General features: G+C 40.1%; 1 protein-coding gene across 1 annotated transcript; it reads left to right on the top strand.

Moving 5' to 3' along the window:
* The first annotated feature begins 8,180 nt into the window (after positions 1-8,180).
* Positions 8,181-16,227, top strand: nae1 (nedd8 activating enzyme E1 subunit 1). Its single transcript, XM_086289444.1, has 20 exons — positions 8,181-8,490; positions 8,902-9,005; positions 9,090-9,150; positions 9,233-9,263; positions 9,379-9,450; positions 9,958-10,037; positions 11,064-11,173; positions 11,389-11,498; positions 11,591-11,653; positions 11,770-11,833; positions 11,914-12,005; positions 12,135-12,194; positions 12,291-12,424; positions 12,560-12,635; positions 13,283-13,322; positions 13,875-13,961; positions 14,074-14,166; positions 15,302-15,416; positions 15,508-15,557; positions 15,653-16,227. The coding sequence occupies exons 1-20, from the start codon at positions 8,441-8,443 to the stop codon at positions 15,760-15,762; spliced, it is 1,602 nt and encodes a 533-aa protein (XP_086145570.1). The 5' UTR covers positions 8,181-8,440; the 3' UTR covers positions 15,763-16,227.
* The last annotated feature ends 465 nt before the right edge of the window (positions 16,228-16,692 follow it).

Here is a 16,692-nt window from a genome sequence, read left to right as displayed (position 1 = left end):
GACTCTGGGTGACCCCCACTCTTCACCCTGTTATCCACAGCCCAAATTACTGTACGGATTTTTAGAAAATTGATAGTAAACTTTGCACAATTTACTGTACTATACTCTATATATTCTCATCTTTGATCTCAGATTACAGGAAAACTGTAAGAGGTGACGCAGATATTTCACTGGATTATGAATCTAGGCTGTCGCCACTCTGCACCCTGTCATCCACAGCCAAAATTACTGTACGGTTTTTGAGAAAATTGATAGTAAAATCTTCCCATTTTGCTTTACTGTACTCTACATATTGACATCTTTGAGCTCAGATTACAGGAAAACTATAAGAGGTGACGCAGATATCTCACTGGATTCTGACTCTAGGCTGTCTCCACTCTGCACCCTGTGATCCACAGCCAAAATTACTGTACGGATTTTGAGAAAATTGATAGTAAACTGCACAATTTACTGTACTGTACTTTATATATTGACATCTTTGAGCTCAGATTACAGGAAAACTGTAAGAGGTGACGCAGATATCTCACTGGATTATGACTCTAGGCTGTCGCCACTCTTCACCCTGTGATCCACAGAAAAAATTACTGTACGGTTTTTGAGAAAATTGATAGTAAACTTTGCACAATTTACTCTACTGTACTTTTAATATTCTCATCTTTGACCTCAGATTACAGGAAAACTATAAGAGGTGACGCAGATATCTCACTGGATTATGACTCTGGGTGACCCCCACTCTGCACCCTGTGATCCACAGCCAAAATTACTGTACGGATTTCTGATAAAATTAAATCCTATTCCATTACCAAACAAAATGAGTTCATTGAAGTATTTGCTTAACTACAAGAAATGTCTTTCCACACACAATTTAAATTTTTCAAAATGTCATTCACACACCACCTCAAGTATCAACTTCAGTTTTAGACATTATTTATTCAGTGCTTAATCACAACAATAGTCAACTTAAGGCACTTACATAATAAGTTAAACCTTACAATAATACATACAGAGAAAAACCCAACAATCATATGACCCCCTATGAGCAACAGTGGGAAGGAAAAACTCCCTTTTAACAGGAAGAAACCTCCGGCAGAACCAGGCTCAGGGAGGGGCGGCCATCTGCCTCAACCGGTCAGGGTGAGAAATTACATTTCTCAGATTACTGATTTCTCATATTACTACTACACAGTTTAGATACACTCAACAAAAATATAAACGCAACACTTTTGTTTTTGCTCCCATTCCCCATGGGATGGACATAGAGACCGAAAATTCATTCCAGATACACAATATAACCATCCCTCCCAAACAGTGGTCACAAATCAGTCCAAATGTGTGGTAGTGGGCACATCTGCCATATTGAGATAATCCATCCCACCTCACAGGTGTGCCACATCAGGATGCTGATCTGACATCATGAGTAGTGCACAGGTGTACCTCAGACTGCCCACAACAAAAGGCCACCCTGGAATGTGCAGTTTTGTCTCACAGCAAAATGCCACAGATGCCACAAGCAATGAGGGAGCGTGCAATTGGCATGCTGACAGCAGGAATGTCAACCAGATCTGTTGCCCGTGCATTGAATGTTCATTTCTCAACCATAAGCCGTCTCCACAGGCGTTTCAGAGAATATGGCAGCACATCCAACCGGCCTCACAACCGCAGACCTCGTGTAACCACACCAGCCCAGGACCTCCACATCCAGCAGGTTCACCTCCAAGATCGTCTGAGACCAGCCACCCAGACAGCTGCTGGAACAATTGGTTTGCACAACCAAACAATTTCTGCACAAACTGTCAGAAACAGTCTCAGGGACGCTCAACTGCATGCCCGTCGTCCTCATCGGGGTCTTGACCTGACTCCAGCTCGTCGCCGTAACAGACTTGTGTGGGCAAATGCTCACATTCGATGGCGTCTGGCACGTTGGAGAGGTGTGCGCTTCACGGATGAATCATGGTTCACATTGTTCAGGGCAGATGGCAGCTGAGAATGTCCCAGTTCTTGCATGGCCAGCATACTCACCGGACATGTCACCCATTGAGCATGTTCGGGATGTGCTTGACCGGCGTATACGACAGCGTGTACCAGTTCCCACGAATATCCAACAACCTCGCACAGCCATTGAAGTGGAGTGGACCAACATTCCAAAGGCCACAATTGACAATCTGATAGACTCCATGCGACGATGTGTTGCACTGCATGAGGCAAATGGTGGTCACACCAGATACTGACCGGTTCTGGGTCCCCAGACCCCCAATAGTGCAAAAAACTGCACATTCCAGGGTGGCCTTTTGTTGTGGGCAGTCTGAGGTACACCTGTGCACTACTCATGATGTCAGATCAGCATCCTGATGTGGCACACCTGTGAGGTGGGATGGATTATCTCAATATGGCAGATGTGCCCACTACCACACATTTGGACTGATTTGTGACCACTGTTTGGGAGGGATGGTTATATTGTGTATCTGGAATGAATTTTAGGTCTCTATGTCCATCCCATGGGGAATGGGAGCAGTAACAAAGGTGTTGCGTTTATATTTTTGTTGAGTGTATCTAAACTGTGTAGTAGTAATATGAGAAATCAGTAATCTGAGAAATGTAATTTCTCACCCTGACCGGTTGAGGCAGATGGCCGCCCCTCCCTGAGCCTGGTTCTGCCGGAGGTTTCTTCCTGTTAAAAGGGAGTTTTTCCTTCCCACTGTTGCTCATAGGGGGTCATATGATTGTTGGGTTTTTCTCTGTATGTATTATTGTAAGGTTTAACTTATTATGTAAGTGCCTTAAGTTGACTATTGTTGTGATTAAGCACTGAATAAATAATGTCTAAAACTGAAGTTGATACTTGAGGTGGTGTGTGAATGACATTTTGAAAAATTTAAATTGTGTGTGGAAAGACATTTCTTGTAGTTAAGCAAATACTTCAATGAACTCATTTTGTTTGGTAATGGAATAGGATTTAATTTCATCAGAAATCCGTACAGTAATTTTGGCTGTGGATCACAGGGTGCAGAGTGGGGGTCACCCAGAGTCATAATCCAGTGAGATATCTGCGTCACCTCTTATAGTTTTCCTGTAATCTGAGGTCAAAGATGAGAATATTAAAAGTACAGTAGAGTAAATTGTGCAAAGTTTACTATCAATTTTCTCAAAAACCGTACAGTAATTTTTTCTGTGGATCACAGGGTGAAGAGTGGCGACAGCCTAGAGTCATAATCCAGTGAGATATCTGCGTCACCTCTTACAGTTTTCCTGTAATCTGAGCTCAAAAATGAGAATATATAGAGTACAGTAGAGTAAATTGTGCAAAGTTTACTATCAATTTTCTCAAAAACCGTACAGTAATTTTTGCTGTGGATCACAGGGTGCAGAGTGGGGGTCACCCAGAGTCATAATCCAGTGAAATATCTGCGTCACCTCTTACGGTTTTCCTGTAATCTGAGGCCAAAGATGTCAATATGTAGAGTACAGTAAAGCAAAATGGGAAGATTTTGCTATGAATTTTCTCAAAATCCATACAGTAATTTTTGCTGTGGATCACAGGGTGAAGAGTGGCGACAGCCTAGAGTCAGAATCCAGTGAAATATCTGCGTCACCTCTTACAGTTTTCCTGTAATCTGAGGTTAAAGACGAGGATATTAAAAGTACAGTAGAGTAAATTGTGCAAAGTTTACTATCAATTTTCTCAAAAACCGTACAGTAATTTTGCTGTGGATCACAGGGTGAAGAGTGGCGACAGCCTAGAGTCAGAATACAGTGAGATATCTGCGTCACCTCTTATAGTTTTCCTGTAATCTGAGGCCAAAGATGTCAATATGTAGAGTACAGTAAAGCAAAATGGGAAGATTTTACTATCAATTTTCTCAAAAACTGTACAGTAATTTTGGCTGTGGATCACAGCATGCAGAGTGGGGGTCACCCAGAGTCAGAATCCAGTGAGATATCTGCGTCACCTCTTATAGTTTTCCTGTAATCTGAGCTCAAAGATGAGAATATATAGAGTACAGTACAGTAAATTGTGCAAAGTTTACTATCAATTTTCTCAAAAACCGTACAGTAATTTTTTCTGTGGATCACAGGGTGAAGAGTGGCGACAGCCTAGAGTCAGAATCCAGTGAAATATCTGCGTCACCTCTTACAGTTTTCCTGTAATCTGAGGTTAAAGACGAGGATATTAAAAGTACAGTAGAGTAAATTGTGCAAAGTTTACTATCAATTTTCTCAAAATCCGTACAGTAATTTTGGCTGTGGATCACAGGGTGAAGAGTGGCGACAGCCTAGAGTCATAATCCAGTGAGATATCTGCGTCACCTCTTACAGTTTTCCTGTAATCTGAGGCCAAAGATGTCAATATGTAGAGTACAGTAAAGCAAAATGGGAAGATTTTGCTATGAATTTTCTCAAAATCCATACAGTAATTTTTGCTGTGGATCACAGGGTGCAGAGTGGCGACAGCCTAGATTCATAATCCAGTGAAATATCTGCGTCACCTCTTATGGTTTTCCTGTAATCTGAGCTCAAAAATGAGAATATATAGAGTATAGTACAGTAAATTGTGCAAAGTTTACTATCAATTTTCTCAAAATCCGTACAGTAATTTTTGCTGTGGATCACAGGGTGCAGAGTGGGGGTCACCCAGAGTCATAATCCAGTGAAATATCTGCGTCACCTCTTACAGTTTTCCTGTAATCTGAGGTTAAAGACGAGGATATTAAAAGTACAGTAGAGTAAATTGTGCATATTTACTATGGATTTTCCCAAAAACCGTACAGTAATTTTGGCTGTGGATCACAGGGTGCAGAGTGGAGATGGCCTAGATTCATAATCCAGTGAAATATCTGCATCACCTCTTACAGTTTTTCTGTAATCTGAGTTTAAAGATGAGAATATATAGAGTATAGTACAGTAAATTGTGCAAAGTTTACTATCAATTTTCTCAAAAACTGTACAGTAATTTTGGCTGTGGATGACAGGGTGCAGAGTGGCGACAGCCTAGATTCATAACCCAGTGAAATATCTGCGTCACCTCTTACGGTTTTCCTGTAATCGGAGCTCAAAGATGTCAATGTATAAAGTACAGTAAAGCAAAATGGGAACATTTTGCTATGAATTTTCTCAAAATCCATACAGTAATTTTTGCTGTGGATCACAGGGTGCAGAGTGGGGGTCACCCAGAGTCATAATCCAGTGAGATATCTGCGTCACCTCTTACAGTTTTCCTTTAATCTAAGCTCAAAGATGAGAATATATAGAGTACAGTAGAGTAAATTGTGCAAAGTTTACTATCAATTTTCTCAAAATCCGTACAGTAATTTTGGCTGTGGATCACAGGGTGCAGAGTGGAGATGGCCTAGATTCATAATCCAGTGAAATATCTGCATCACCTCTTACAGTTTTTCTGTAATCTGAGCTTAAAGATGAGAATATATAGAGTATAGTACAGTAAATTGTGCAAAGTTTACTATCAATTTTCTCAAAATCCGTACAGTAATTTTGGCTGTGGATCACAGGGTGCAGAGTGGGGGTCCCCCAGAGTCAGAATCCAGTGAAATATCTGTGTCACCTCTTACAGTTTTCCTGTAATCAGAGCTCAAAGATGTCAATATGTGGAGTACAGTAAAGCATAATGGGAAGATTTTGCTATGAATTTTCTCAAAATCCATACAGTAATTTTGGCTGTGGATCACAGGGTGCAGAGTGGGGGTCACCCAGAGTCATAATCCAGTGAGTGACTGCGACTTCGTAAGTGAGGGCTCACTTGACCGCAGTGTGATATCCTCATGCGCGACGCGATCGCGAAAACAGCAAACAAGTAACACCACGCCGATGTTGTTCACAGGACAGCAAGAGTAAACGATCGGGAGACTCTTGTCGTCGTTATCGTTCCCCTCGCACGGTTTATTTCTCCGAATTCAGCGTTTTTGCTTCACAACTAAAGCGAGCAGTTTACTTTGTGCACTAACATGGAGTCGAGCCAACCAGCGCCACCTCTGGCCAAGTGCCACAGCCTACAGCCAGATCAACCTGTGACACACATCTGCACCACGTTTGAATTCGTGTCATGCACATTTGTACCTTTCAATTGTGTCTGTTTGTGCGTCATGCAAATAAACCTTTGGAAAGAATGAAATGATGTCATGTATTTATTATCAGCCTACATTTGTACAAAATTCCAAATTATATACACAAAGTCATAGAAATCACCACTCCAATTGGTCATCATGATTTTAATATTCTCTTTTTCCATAACAATGAAATACACCTTGGACAAATATGACACATCAATATTTCATTAGTGTTGTCACATCACATCCTGTAAGCATCGTCTGTCTGTGTCTTTTCCCTGAAAATGAATATTTCCAGCCAATATAGGCAATCCATCAACATGGCTGGAGTTATATACAGTCTGTATAAGTGTGGTTAATCCAATGAAGATTTGTAAGGAGACGGCAGTTACTGTGAATTCACAGCAGTTACACAGTGATTAGTAATAAACAGCCAGTGAGAGTGAGTGGATATGACTGTTCCCACCACTAACACATGACCATAGCCCACTACTAGATTAACTTGTGACACATCTGCACCTGCTGCTATGATCACATTGAGTAGAGGCTGAGTGGCTGCACTTACCCCTGGTACATCCAAATCTACCCACAAACATGTTGAAAGATGCAATGCCAGCAATGTGGATTGTCAACACTAAAAACAATCGGTAAGCAAAGACAACAGGGATCAATTTTTTCTGTTTATTTAGCACCCACAACATTTGTAGTCGCCTTCTGCACAGGGGAAGTCCACACACACCGTGTGGTACCACTTTCCACAGAAGGTGCAATCTGCAAGATTGAATGAGATTGTCAGGGTCATTGTCTGACTGTTTATTACTAATCACTGTGTAACTGCTGTACATTCACAGTAACTGCCATCTCCTTATAAATGTTTATTAGATTGACCACACTTATGCAGACTGTATATCACAACCAACTCTAACATGTTTGTTTGCAGAGGGCAGACACAGACAGACTACGCTAACGACATGTGATGTTACAACACTGGTGAAATATTAGTGTGTTCACGACATTTTTCGTATGGGCAAAAGTATTGATATCAGGATGGTGATTCTTATGTGTATGTCATTTGGCATTTTGTACAAATGTAGGCTGATAATAAATACATGATATCATTTCATTCATTTCAAAGGTTTATTTGCATGACGCACAAACAGACACAATTGAAAGGTACAAATGTGCATGACACGAATTCAAACGTGGTGCAGATGTGTGTCACCAGTTGATCTGGCTGTAGGCTGTGGCACTTGGCCAGAGGTGGCGCTGGTTGACTCGACTCCATGTTGGTGCACAGAGCAAACTGCTCGCTTTAGTTGTGGAGCAAAAACGCTGAATTCGGTGAAATAAACCGTGCGAGTGGAACGATAACGACGACAAGGGTCTCCCGATCGTTTACTCTTGCTGTCCTGTGAACAACATCGGCGTGGTGTTACTTGTTTGCTGTTTTCGCGATCGCGTCGCGCATGAGGATATCACCAGGTAAACTCGCCACATTTTTAAACATTTTGTTGTTCAACAGCATCAAGACTGACGGAGTGTGTTTGAGACAACCTCACAAGTGTCACAGATGACACATTTGGCGTTTTTTTGCTGGTTTGTCGGTAGGAGCTCCTGAAACGCAAGACTGCCACACATCTGTTCGACCAACGCCAGTTGATCTAAACGCCAGTTGATCTGGAACACCTGCGCTCTCTTCTTCACCTCTCTTGTGCACTTGTTTGGTACCTTGGTTGACCCCGGGTATTTAAACTCTGGGTATTTAAACTCATGTAACTTCACTACTCTTTACATATGCAAAGTCTCCCTCTCATTCACACACACACACACACACATGTATTCGGTCTTGCTTCTACTGAGTTTAATTCCTCTTCTCTCCACACCTCTACCTCTCCAGGCTCTCATCCACCATCTCCCTGCTCTCACCACAGATCACAATGTCATCTGAAAACAGCATAGTCCACAGAGACTCCTGCCTGACCTCATCTGTCAACCTGCTCATCACCATAGTAAACAAAAAGGGCTTCAGAGGTGTAATGTGTCATCTGTAACTACTACATTTAAACAGACAAATTCATTAAAATCCCTGATAGCTAACCGAAATCAAAGGGGAAAAAACAAAACAGAAAATAGTGAGAAGAAAGATAAAAAGATAAAAGGCGGTCTGCTGAATATGCACAATATAAATATACAAATATAAAAGTGAATAAAATTCAGATTTGGAATCATTAAATGTGTTATTTCTAACACAATATTAATTATAACGCTGTTGATCTGTGTCGAAAGTGCAAGAGCGGATTTTCGAGCGGGCACTTTTGTGTCGAATCTGGCGCTGAGGAAGTCAATTTACGTTCGTTAACGTCACTCAACACATAGCTATCATGGCATCCACCAAAGCCTCGAAAGAGCAAAAATACGACCGGCAGCTCAGGTTAGTTTAAACAGCAGCGTAGTTTTCACAAAGAAATAATATCCCTCTCGCTAAGCGTGTGAAAACATGAGAGGTCACAGCAGCAACGCTGTTGGGGCAAAAGTGCTGAAGCTAGCTAGCGTTAGCTTGCTATGAGAGTTGCAGTTGAAATAAGCACCGGCGAGCTAATGCATTAGTAAGCCGTAAGAGTGATGTGACTGATGTGATGTTATGCTCTTTGTTTCTGTGAGGGCTCAGGTGTCACCCTGTTTGAACGTATTTATGAACAGCTCTTGATGGGCAGCGGCTGTCGATGAGGGTGAATCTTTCTTACCAGCAGCCGAGTCATTCTGGGAAAAGTAGCTCACTGTGTTTGTATAGCAAGTGATGATAAATGGCAACAAATGTCCGTGTTGTGCTGTGTGCTTTCAGGCTGTGGGGTGACCACGGCCAGGAAACACTGGAAAATGCACACGTGTGTCTCATCAACGCCACGGCGACGGGAACGGAGATACTGAAGAACCTCGTACTTCCAGGTGAACAGATTTTCCTCAGTGTTAGTGACCTTGCTGCAGGTGATGGTGAAAACATCTGACTGAATGAATTGTTCTGTGTGTCAGGTATTGGAGCATTCACTATAGTAGATGGGCACACAGTCACAGGTGAAGATGTTGGAAACAAGTAAGTGGTCATGTTTAGCTTAAAAGTATTTTTATTCTATCAGTTTTACTTGCCTGCTTGCAGCTGACCTCTCCTTTTGCAGCTTTTTCCTCAGCAAAGACAGCATAGGAAAGGTATGCATTGCTGGCAGTTTCCATTTTCTCCCAACCTTCTCTTTTGTTCTTTTGTTGAAGTAAGCAATGTATTTCCATATTTGTTTGAGTTCTTATCGTACTTTTTGTGCTGCAGAACAGAGCACAGGCTGCCACCGAACTGCTGCAAGAGCTGAACAGTGATGTCTCTGGAAACTTTGTCGAGGAGGTTGGTGTTGCTTCCCTTCCAAGGCAGTCTTGGCTGTCTGTAATCACGTGTACTGTCTGTAATCACATGGCAGCATGATTACACACACAAAAAAAACTACCAAAATGAATTTCATGTAACTTATCACTATGGCTGTATCCAGCTATTTTTATTTAAATGTGTTGCACAGCTATTTTGTTTTCAGCTAAAGATCATGAGATCATAACAAGATTTACCAACTTGGTCAATGTCTGAGCAATAGTTAAGTGTATGGTGAAATTATTTGACAACATGCCACATTAACTTTTCCAGCTGTTTTCAAAACCTTAATAATGTTTCAGTAGAAATTTTAAGTATCCGCAGTGTTTGTGATGTTGAAATGAAGATCTTTCTCCACCATTACACCAAGACAAATTCCACAAACTTGACAATAAACCTAACTCTGATTCAGATGAATGAAACATATGGTTTGTGAATTTATGACTTTTGCCACTCTGAAGCCTCTTGTAATTTCTGTCACACCTGCAGGGTCCAGATAAGCTTTTGGACAACGATTCAGAATTTTTCCACAGGTTTACCATAGTCATTGGTGTCCAGCTACCAGAAAGGTATGAGATCATCTTAATCCTTGCATTCATTTACAGTGCTGTGCTAAAATCTTGACCCACCTGTCATTTCTTTATACTGTGCTGGGAAAATAGAAAATTGGTGCAGTGTTTTGAGACAATGTACAAACATACACAGAAATGCAATGTATAAGGAAAAAACAGTTTGTGCAATTCTAACAAGCTTGAAACTCAACATTTGGTATGACCACCTTTATTCTTTAACACAGCCTGAACTTTCTTAAGTAAGCTTTCTTGTCATTTCTTTAAGTAGTTGAGGAATAGTTCTCCAGGCTTCTTGAAGCACATTAAAAAAATTTCATGGTGATGAAGAGCTTTGAATGATGAAGATGATCCCACACTGCTTCAATAATGAGGTCGGGGCTCGGGGTAAGCCAGTCCCCAACTGATAGTGTTTCATTGTGTGTTTTGCTTTTACTACAGTTCAGTGTGTTTGGGATCATTGTCACACTGAAATATGAGGAACGGAAGCTGATGCTAATTTTCCCTATTTCCTAAGGATATGACTTTCAGATACTGTTTATCTGCTGTCACAGTCACTTCTTGCCTTCTTCCACCTGGACATATTCGGCACTTTTCAAGGACTCTTAGGCACTTTTGAAGTCACTTTGGTGGTTCAAAAACATTTTTTTATGTTGGTCAAACTGTGTACTCTTTGGCATTTCATAGGTCCAACTACAATGATTTGGAAATTGTTTAAGAAAGATACAAGAAAGTCTGATTCCTTGGAAGAAGAATGATTCAAGCCTTTTCCACTGTACTGTAATACTGTAAAAAAGAGCTGATGAAGAAAACTACGGCAGGCCATAAGTCATTTATTCTTAGAGAACGTTCATACATATCTATTGCAAGATTTTCCAATCAAATTAAACATCATTGTCGGGCTGCTTTTAACATATGCTTTTTCCTTTTATGTAAAATGTTAAGTCTTTTTGCAGAAAGTTTCAGGACTGACTTAATTTTCTTGCTGGTTTTATTTTCTGTCCAAATATCTTTTCAATCCAACAGCACGTGTTTGAGGCTCGGCTCAGTTCTTTGCAGTGCCTCTGTACCTTTCCTAGTCTGTAAGACCTACGGCCTCATTGGCTACATGAGACTGGTGGTGCAGGAGCATACAGGTAAGTTGCTCTTAGCAGCAGTTTTCTTCTTTAAATCCTTTTTATAGTCTTGGCATTCTACAGTTGGTATGTCTAACCCAATAAGTTCACTTTTCGTGAACAGTGAACTTGGTAGGAACATAGCCTATTTATGTATTAATATTTCACAAGTTACACAGTATATTTAAGAGTACTGACATGACACTAATATTGAATTTTTCTGCATCTCTCTTCAGTGATTGAATCTCACCCAGACAATGCCTTGGAGGATCTAAGGTTGGACCAACCCTATGCTGAATTTCAGAACCACATTAAGTCATATGATCTTGACAGCATGGAGAAGAAGGTATGCGTTTCATTTGTGCATGCACATTATTCAAATGATGCCAGGGTTACACATCCAATCATCTTCCTTTCTGTTCTTTATTTAATCCGTAGGATCACAGTCACACACCGTGGATAATCATTGTTGCTAAATACCTGGAGAAATGGCTCAGTGAGGTGCAGTATTACATTTTTCTTTTGCTTCTCTAGTGCCAAAATGTCTGACAGCTTCTTTAGCATTTCTGTTGCTGTGCAGAAGAATATAATTCTGCTTTTGCTGTTTGTCATTGTAGCATAATGGTCAGCCACCAAAAAACTACAAGGAGAAGGAGGCCTTCAGACAGCTCATTCGGGAAGGTACTTGTGGACCTGTGAAGATAATTGTGGACTTTTTCTCTTCATTTTATGTATACTATTTCTTTTTTCTTTTTTTTCAGGGATCAGGAAGAATGAGAATGGTGTCCCAGAGGATGAGGAAAACTTTGAGGAAGCTATTAAGAATGTCAATACTGCTTTAAATCCTACCAAGGTGACAAAATTTAAAAGCTCTTGGCTTCCTTAAGAGCTATCTTGTGTCCCACACAGCATATCTCACTTTTAACCCCCAACCCTCCATAGTTTAGTCTATTAAGACTTGTGAAATCTCTTGCTTCTGCAGATTCCTAGCGCTGTTGAAGACATCTTCAATAGTGAGCAGTGTAAAAACATCACAGCACAGGTTGTAATTTTTGCCCAATCTTTCCTATAAAAAAAATCCATATTTTAAGTTGTTTGCTTTTAATCTGTGAAGTATTTCTTGAATGTGTTTGTTTAGAGTCCATCCTTCTGGGTGATGCTGCGAGCTGTCAAAGAATTTGTTCACAACGAGGGAAATGGAAGCCTACCCGTACGAGGAACCATACCTGACATGATTGCAGATTCTCAGAAGTTTATCAACCTTCAAAATGTGTAAGTGGGGAAATATGTGGGTGCTCACTGTTTAATTAAACAAGAGCAACAGAGGTCAACTCAACAGTTCTGCATTTATTGATACATACTTGCCATTTGTGGGTGGTTTGACTTCTTATTTGTGTTTTATTACAGTTACAGGGAAAAGGCCATGCAGGATGCAGCAGCTGTTTCTAAACATGTAGAATCTCTGTTACAGTCTGTTGGAAAGGTATGGCGCAAAGCTGTGGAGTCAGTATAAAGCTTATATTTCTAAATTTAATACATAATTAAGAACTGTGGACTCAGTAGCTGTTTTTAAAAAAAAAAAAAAAAAAACGACTCAAAACTCACCTTTTTAAAACTGCTTTTGGTTAAGTTTTTGCCTGTTTTATTTTCTCTTTTTTAACCCTTTTTATGACTTGTAATCTTACGTGCAGCACTTTGTGATTCTGTCTTGAAAGGTGCTATATAAATAAAAATGTAATTTAATAATGAAATTAACATCTAGTGTGCTGAAAACAGTGCAGCAATCAGACTAGTGTGCTAGTCTGGAGAAGTATATGGTACAGTTTTTTAAAAAGTCATATCACAGCACGTGTTTATCACAGGTACATTTGTAGATCCTTCATCTCCATCCAAATAAGTTTAATTCATCAGCAAAGCCAAGAGTGATGAAGTTAATGCTTTTTCTACTAGAACCTAATATCTCCATCATGTGTCTTTTCTCTTTAGTCGGGCAGGGAGTCATGATATGATTGAGCTATAGAATTCTATAGAGTTTGCCCTCACATGCTCAGTATGGCAGTTTCACCATTTAATTTGACTAAAAACTGGATTCCTACAGTACTTAATTCTGCTTACGTTTTTTTCCACTAGCCAGCAGAAAGCATTCCTGAGAAGGACATCAAACTGTTCTGTAAGCACTATGTTCTTTTATCAACGACCATTCACTCTGTGTGTGCGTGCGTGTGCGCGTGCGTGCGTGTCAAGAGGGATAAATACTGTGTGTTTTTGAGGGGGCCCAGTTTTTATTGCTGTTCAGCTGGGCCCCGTTTAATTGTGTTGTGTAAAACCTGGAAGTTGGTTATAATTGATGAACTTCAAATAACATGGCTTTCAGATATGACTATTAATGGTAATTTAATTATTATTGATTTTACTAATGCCCTCCAGTGAGCTTTATTAACATCATATGACATTAACATATGTGAAACAAAGCTGCACAGTGCCATACATTCATTTGTAAAAATGAAAGTCTGTCATGTGTTGCTTTACTGATATTTTCTCTGATATATATTTTCTATATATCAGAGTCTCTATTTCCTCTGAGCCTGGCCATTTTCAGCACGTTATTCTGTTACTTTTTCCTCTCTAAGGACTCATTGGAAGTGAACCGTGATATGATCTCTTTGTGACACCTGCTTCATGTGAGGCTAATCATTTCCTAACTGTAGATATTTGTGTTTAGGTAAGAATGCATCCTTTCTGCGGGTGGTGCGCTGCAGGTCTCTGGCTGAAGAATATAGTGTGGATACAGTAAACAAAGATGAAATCAGTAAGTTGGGGATTCATTTTCTCTTAGAGTAAACTCTTTTATGTTGGAGTCACGTCATGTTCTTGTTGCAACAAAGCCTACTTTTGTATTAACATCAGCTGTCTCCCCACAGCCTCCTGCATGGACAGTCCGGATAGTGAGATGGTCTTCTACCTCATGCTTCGAGCTGTTGATCGTTTCTATCAGCAGCACTCTCGCTACCCAGGTATGAAGTGCTTTAAGCTTTCCTCAACGAGGAAAGGTATATTGATCAAGCTTTGGATATGTAAATACATACTAATGTGGCCACTGACCATTAAGAAAAGAATAGCTGCTGCAACATTAAGAATCTCATCCAGTTTGTATACAGTCAGCATCTAAGCTATAGTCTTAAAAAGAGGGGGGGGGGAGGCTTGCAGGGTTTATCGAGAATACTTCTCGTCTTTTGTTAAACCATGCTTTCACCAGGTTGGACAATTCTTTTGCCTTCAGAAATGTCTTCATTCTTCATGGCACAGATTCAAAATGGTGCTGGAAACATTCCTCAGATATTTTTGATCATATTGACATGATGGCCCAGAGTGTGCCAAAGAAAATATCCCCCACATCCTTACACTACCACCACTAGTCTGAACTGTTGAAATGGGGCAGAATGGATTCATGCTAGCATGTTGTTTGCTAGATTCAAAATTTGGTGCGATCAAATGGTGCAAGAAAAGTCAAGATTCATCAGACCAGGAAACATGTTAGAACCACTTCAGTTGTCCCCGGTTGGAGAGCCCGTGTGAAGCTGACAGGAGTGGCACCTGCTGTGGTTTCTGCTGCTGTAGCCAATCTGCTGCAAGCATTGAAGTTTTGTGTATTCAGAAATGCTTCTCTGCATACCTCGGTTGCAACTAATGGTTATTTGAGTTACCATTGCCTTTCTATTAGCTTTAAGCCGTCTGGCCATTCTCCTCAGACTTCTCACATCAGCAGCCTACTGCCCACTGAATATTTCTTTTTTTTAAACCATTATTTGTAACCCTCTATGATGATTGTGCAGGAAAATCCAAGTAAATCAGCAGCTGACACACCCTTTTAAAGTTAAAGCCCCTTTGTTTTTCCCCATTCTGATGCTCAGTTTGGACTTCAGCAATTCACTTTGACCATATCTATATGCTTGAATGCACTGAATTGCTGCCATGTGACTGGTTGGTTAGATATTTGTATTAATGAGCAGGTTGAACAGCTGTACCTAACAAAGTGGGCAGTAAGTGCATGCTACAGTCTGATTTTACTTCCTGCTGATGCCAGAATACAGAAACAGAACTGATTTCTTTATTCTCATGTCTTTTTCCCCCTGTGTTTACTCTCTTTAGGCGTTTATAACTACCAGGTGGAGGAAGACATTAGCAAACTGAAGGTCTGTGTGAACAGCCTACTGCAGGAGTACAGCCTCAATGTCAACATCAAAGACGACTATATCCATGAGTTGTAAGTCGAGGCCAAAGCTGGATGTGCTGTTTTGAGTAATTGTTTCAAAAATACATAAGTAAATATTTGCTTTCTGTTTATACATCTGCAGCTGTCGATATGGAGCGGCAGAGCCACACACAGTTTCTGCATTTTTGGGAGGTAAAGTTTTGATTGATTCCTACAGCATTTCTTTGTGAAACAGTGCTGATGAGTAAGATATATCTGTTCAAATCTTTCATTACGTTTTATTTTAGGATCAGCTGCTCAAGAGGCCATAAAGATTATCAGCCACCAGTTTGTGCCATTTAACAACACTTTCCTTTACAATGCAATGTCACAGACGTCAGCCACGTTGCGTTTGTGAGTACGATTACTGAAGCTGCTTACGGAAAAAATGAGAGAAAAATGGCACAAGGATAAACAGGAGTGTAAGAGATCAAACTGTAAAACTGGACATTGGGATTTGATTTTTACAAACATGCATATACTTAAACCTAGAAGTGCTTCTCACTGAGAAGAAGCATTTTAGACTGAACTGTCAGTTCATAGTGTTTCAGCTTCTTCTCAAAGTTCGGGAAATCAAGAGATCACCCATCACACACTTTCTGTTAAGCGGACCTTTAAGCCAGAAATGAAACTGTCAGATTCCAAACCTCAATGTAGTATTTTCATTTGAAATTCAACATTTATGGATGATGTATTACAGTGTAGTGGCACTTTGTATACATTAGTCACAACTGTCTTATTGTATTTGGAACAAGCTATGTAAAACTTTAGCGTTGAACTGTCTTGTATTGCGATAAAACATTAAACATTTTATTTGATGTGTTTTGGGGGTTTTTGTGTGTTTTTTTTTATTTTTTTTATTATCAGTAAACCTAAGTCACATATGGGTTCACTTCTGGAAAACACTTAAAGTGACTTTTTGATTTGTTTTGCAATGATTTCAGTTCTTCATCCTGAATAAATGTTTGATGACTAACATGTGAGCTTCTTGAGGCCTGTAATGTGACCCCTGGAAAGATCCACATGAAACCGCCGTGGTATATTTATGAGGGTTTGTTAACATTATCTTTACTCAACACTAGATGGCACTCCTCTTTTTTTTTTTTTTTTTTTCTTACCATTTGTTGGTCATCATGTAGTTGCAAGTTTATTTAACATTCCTACACAGTGACCAGTACCTGGATGCTGACCTTTGGATACAGACTGAGTTTGACTTAATCAGAGGTAGGATGTTAACAAAAAACCTTTAGTGTTAATGATTAACCAGTGTGTTGTTTCTCACCAGCTC

Source organism: Aulonocara sp. 'chitande type north' Nkhata Bay, linkage group LG1 (genome assembly GCF_057382095.1).
Source record: "Aulonocara sp. 'chitande type north' Nkhata Bay isolate Kocher_YH1m ecotype deep benthic linkage group LG1, A_spYH_male_GT1.1, whole genome shotgun sequence".
Lineage (NCBI taxonomy): Eukaryota > Metazoa > Chordata > Actinopteri > Cichliformes > Cichlidae > Aulonocara > Aulonocara sp. 'chitande type north' Nkhata Bay.
This window is presented reverse-complemented; position numbering and strand designations above follow the sequence as displayed.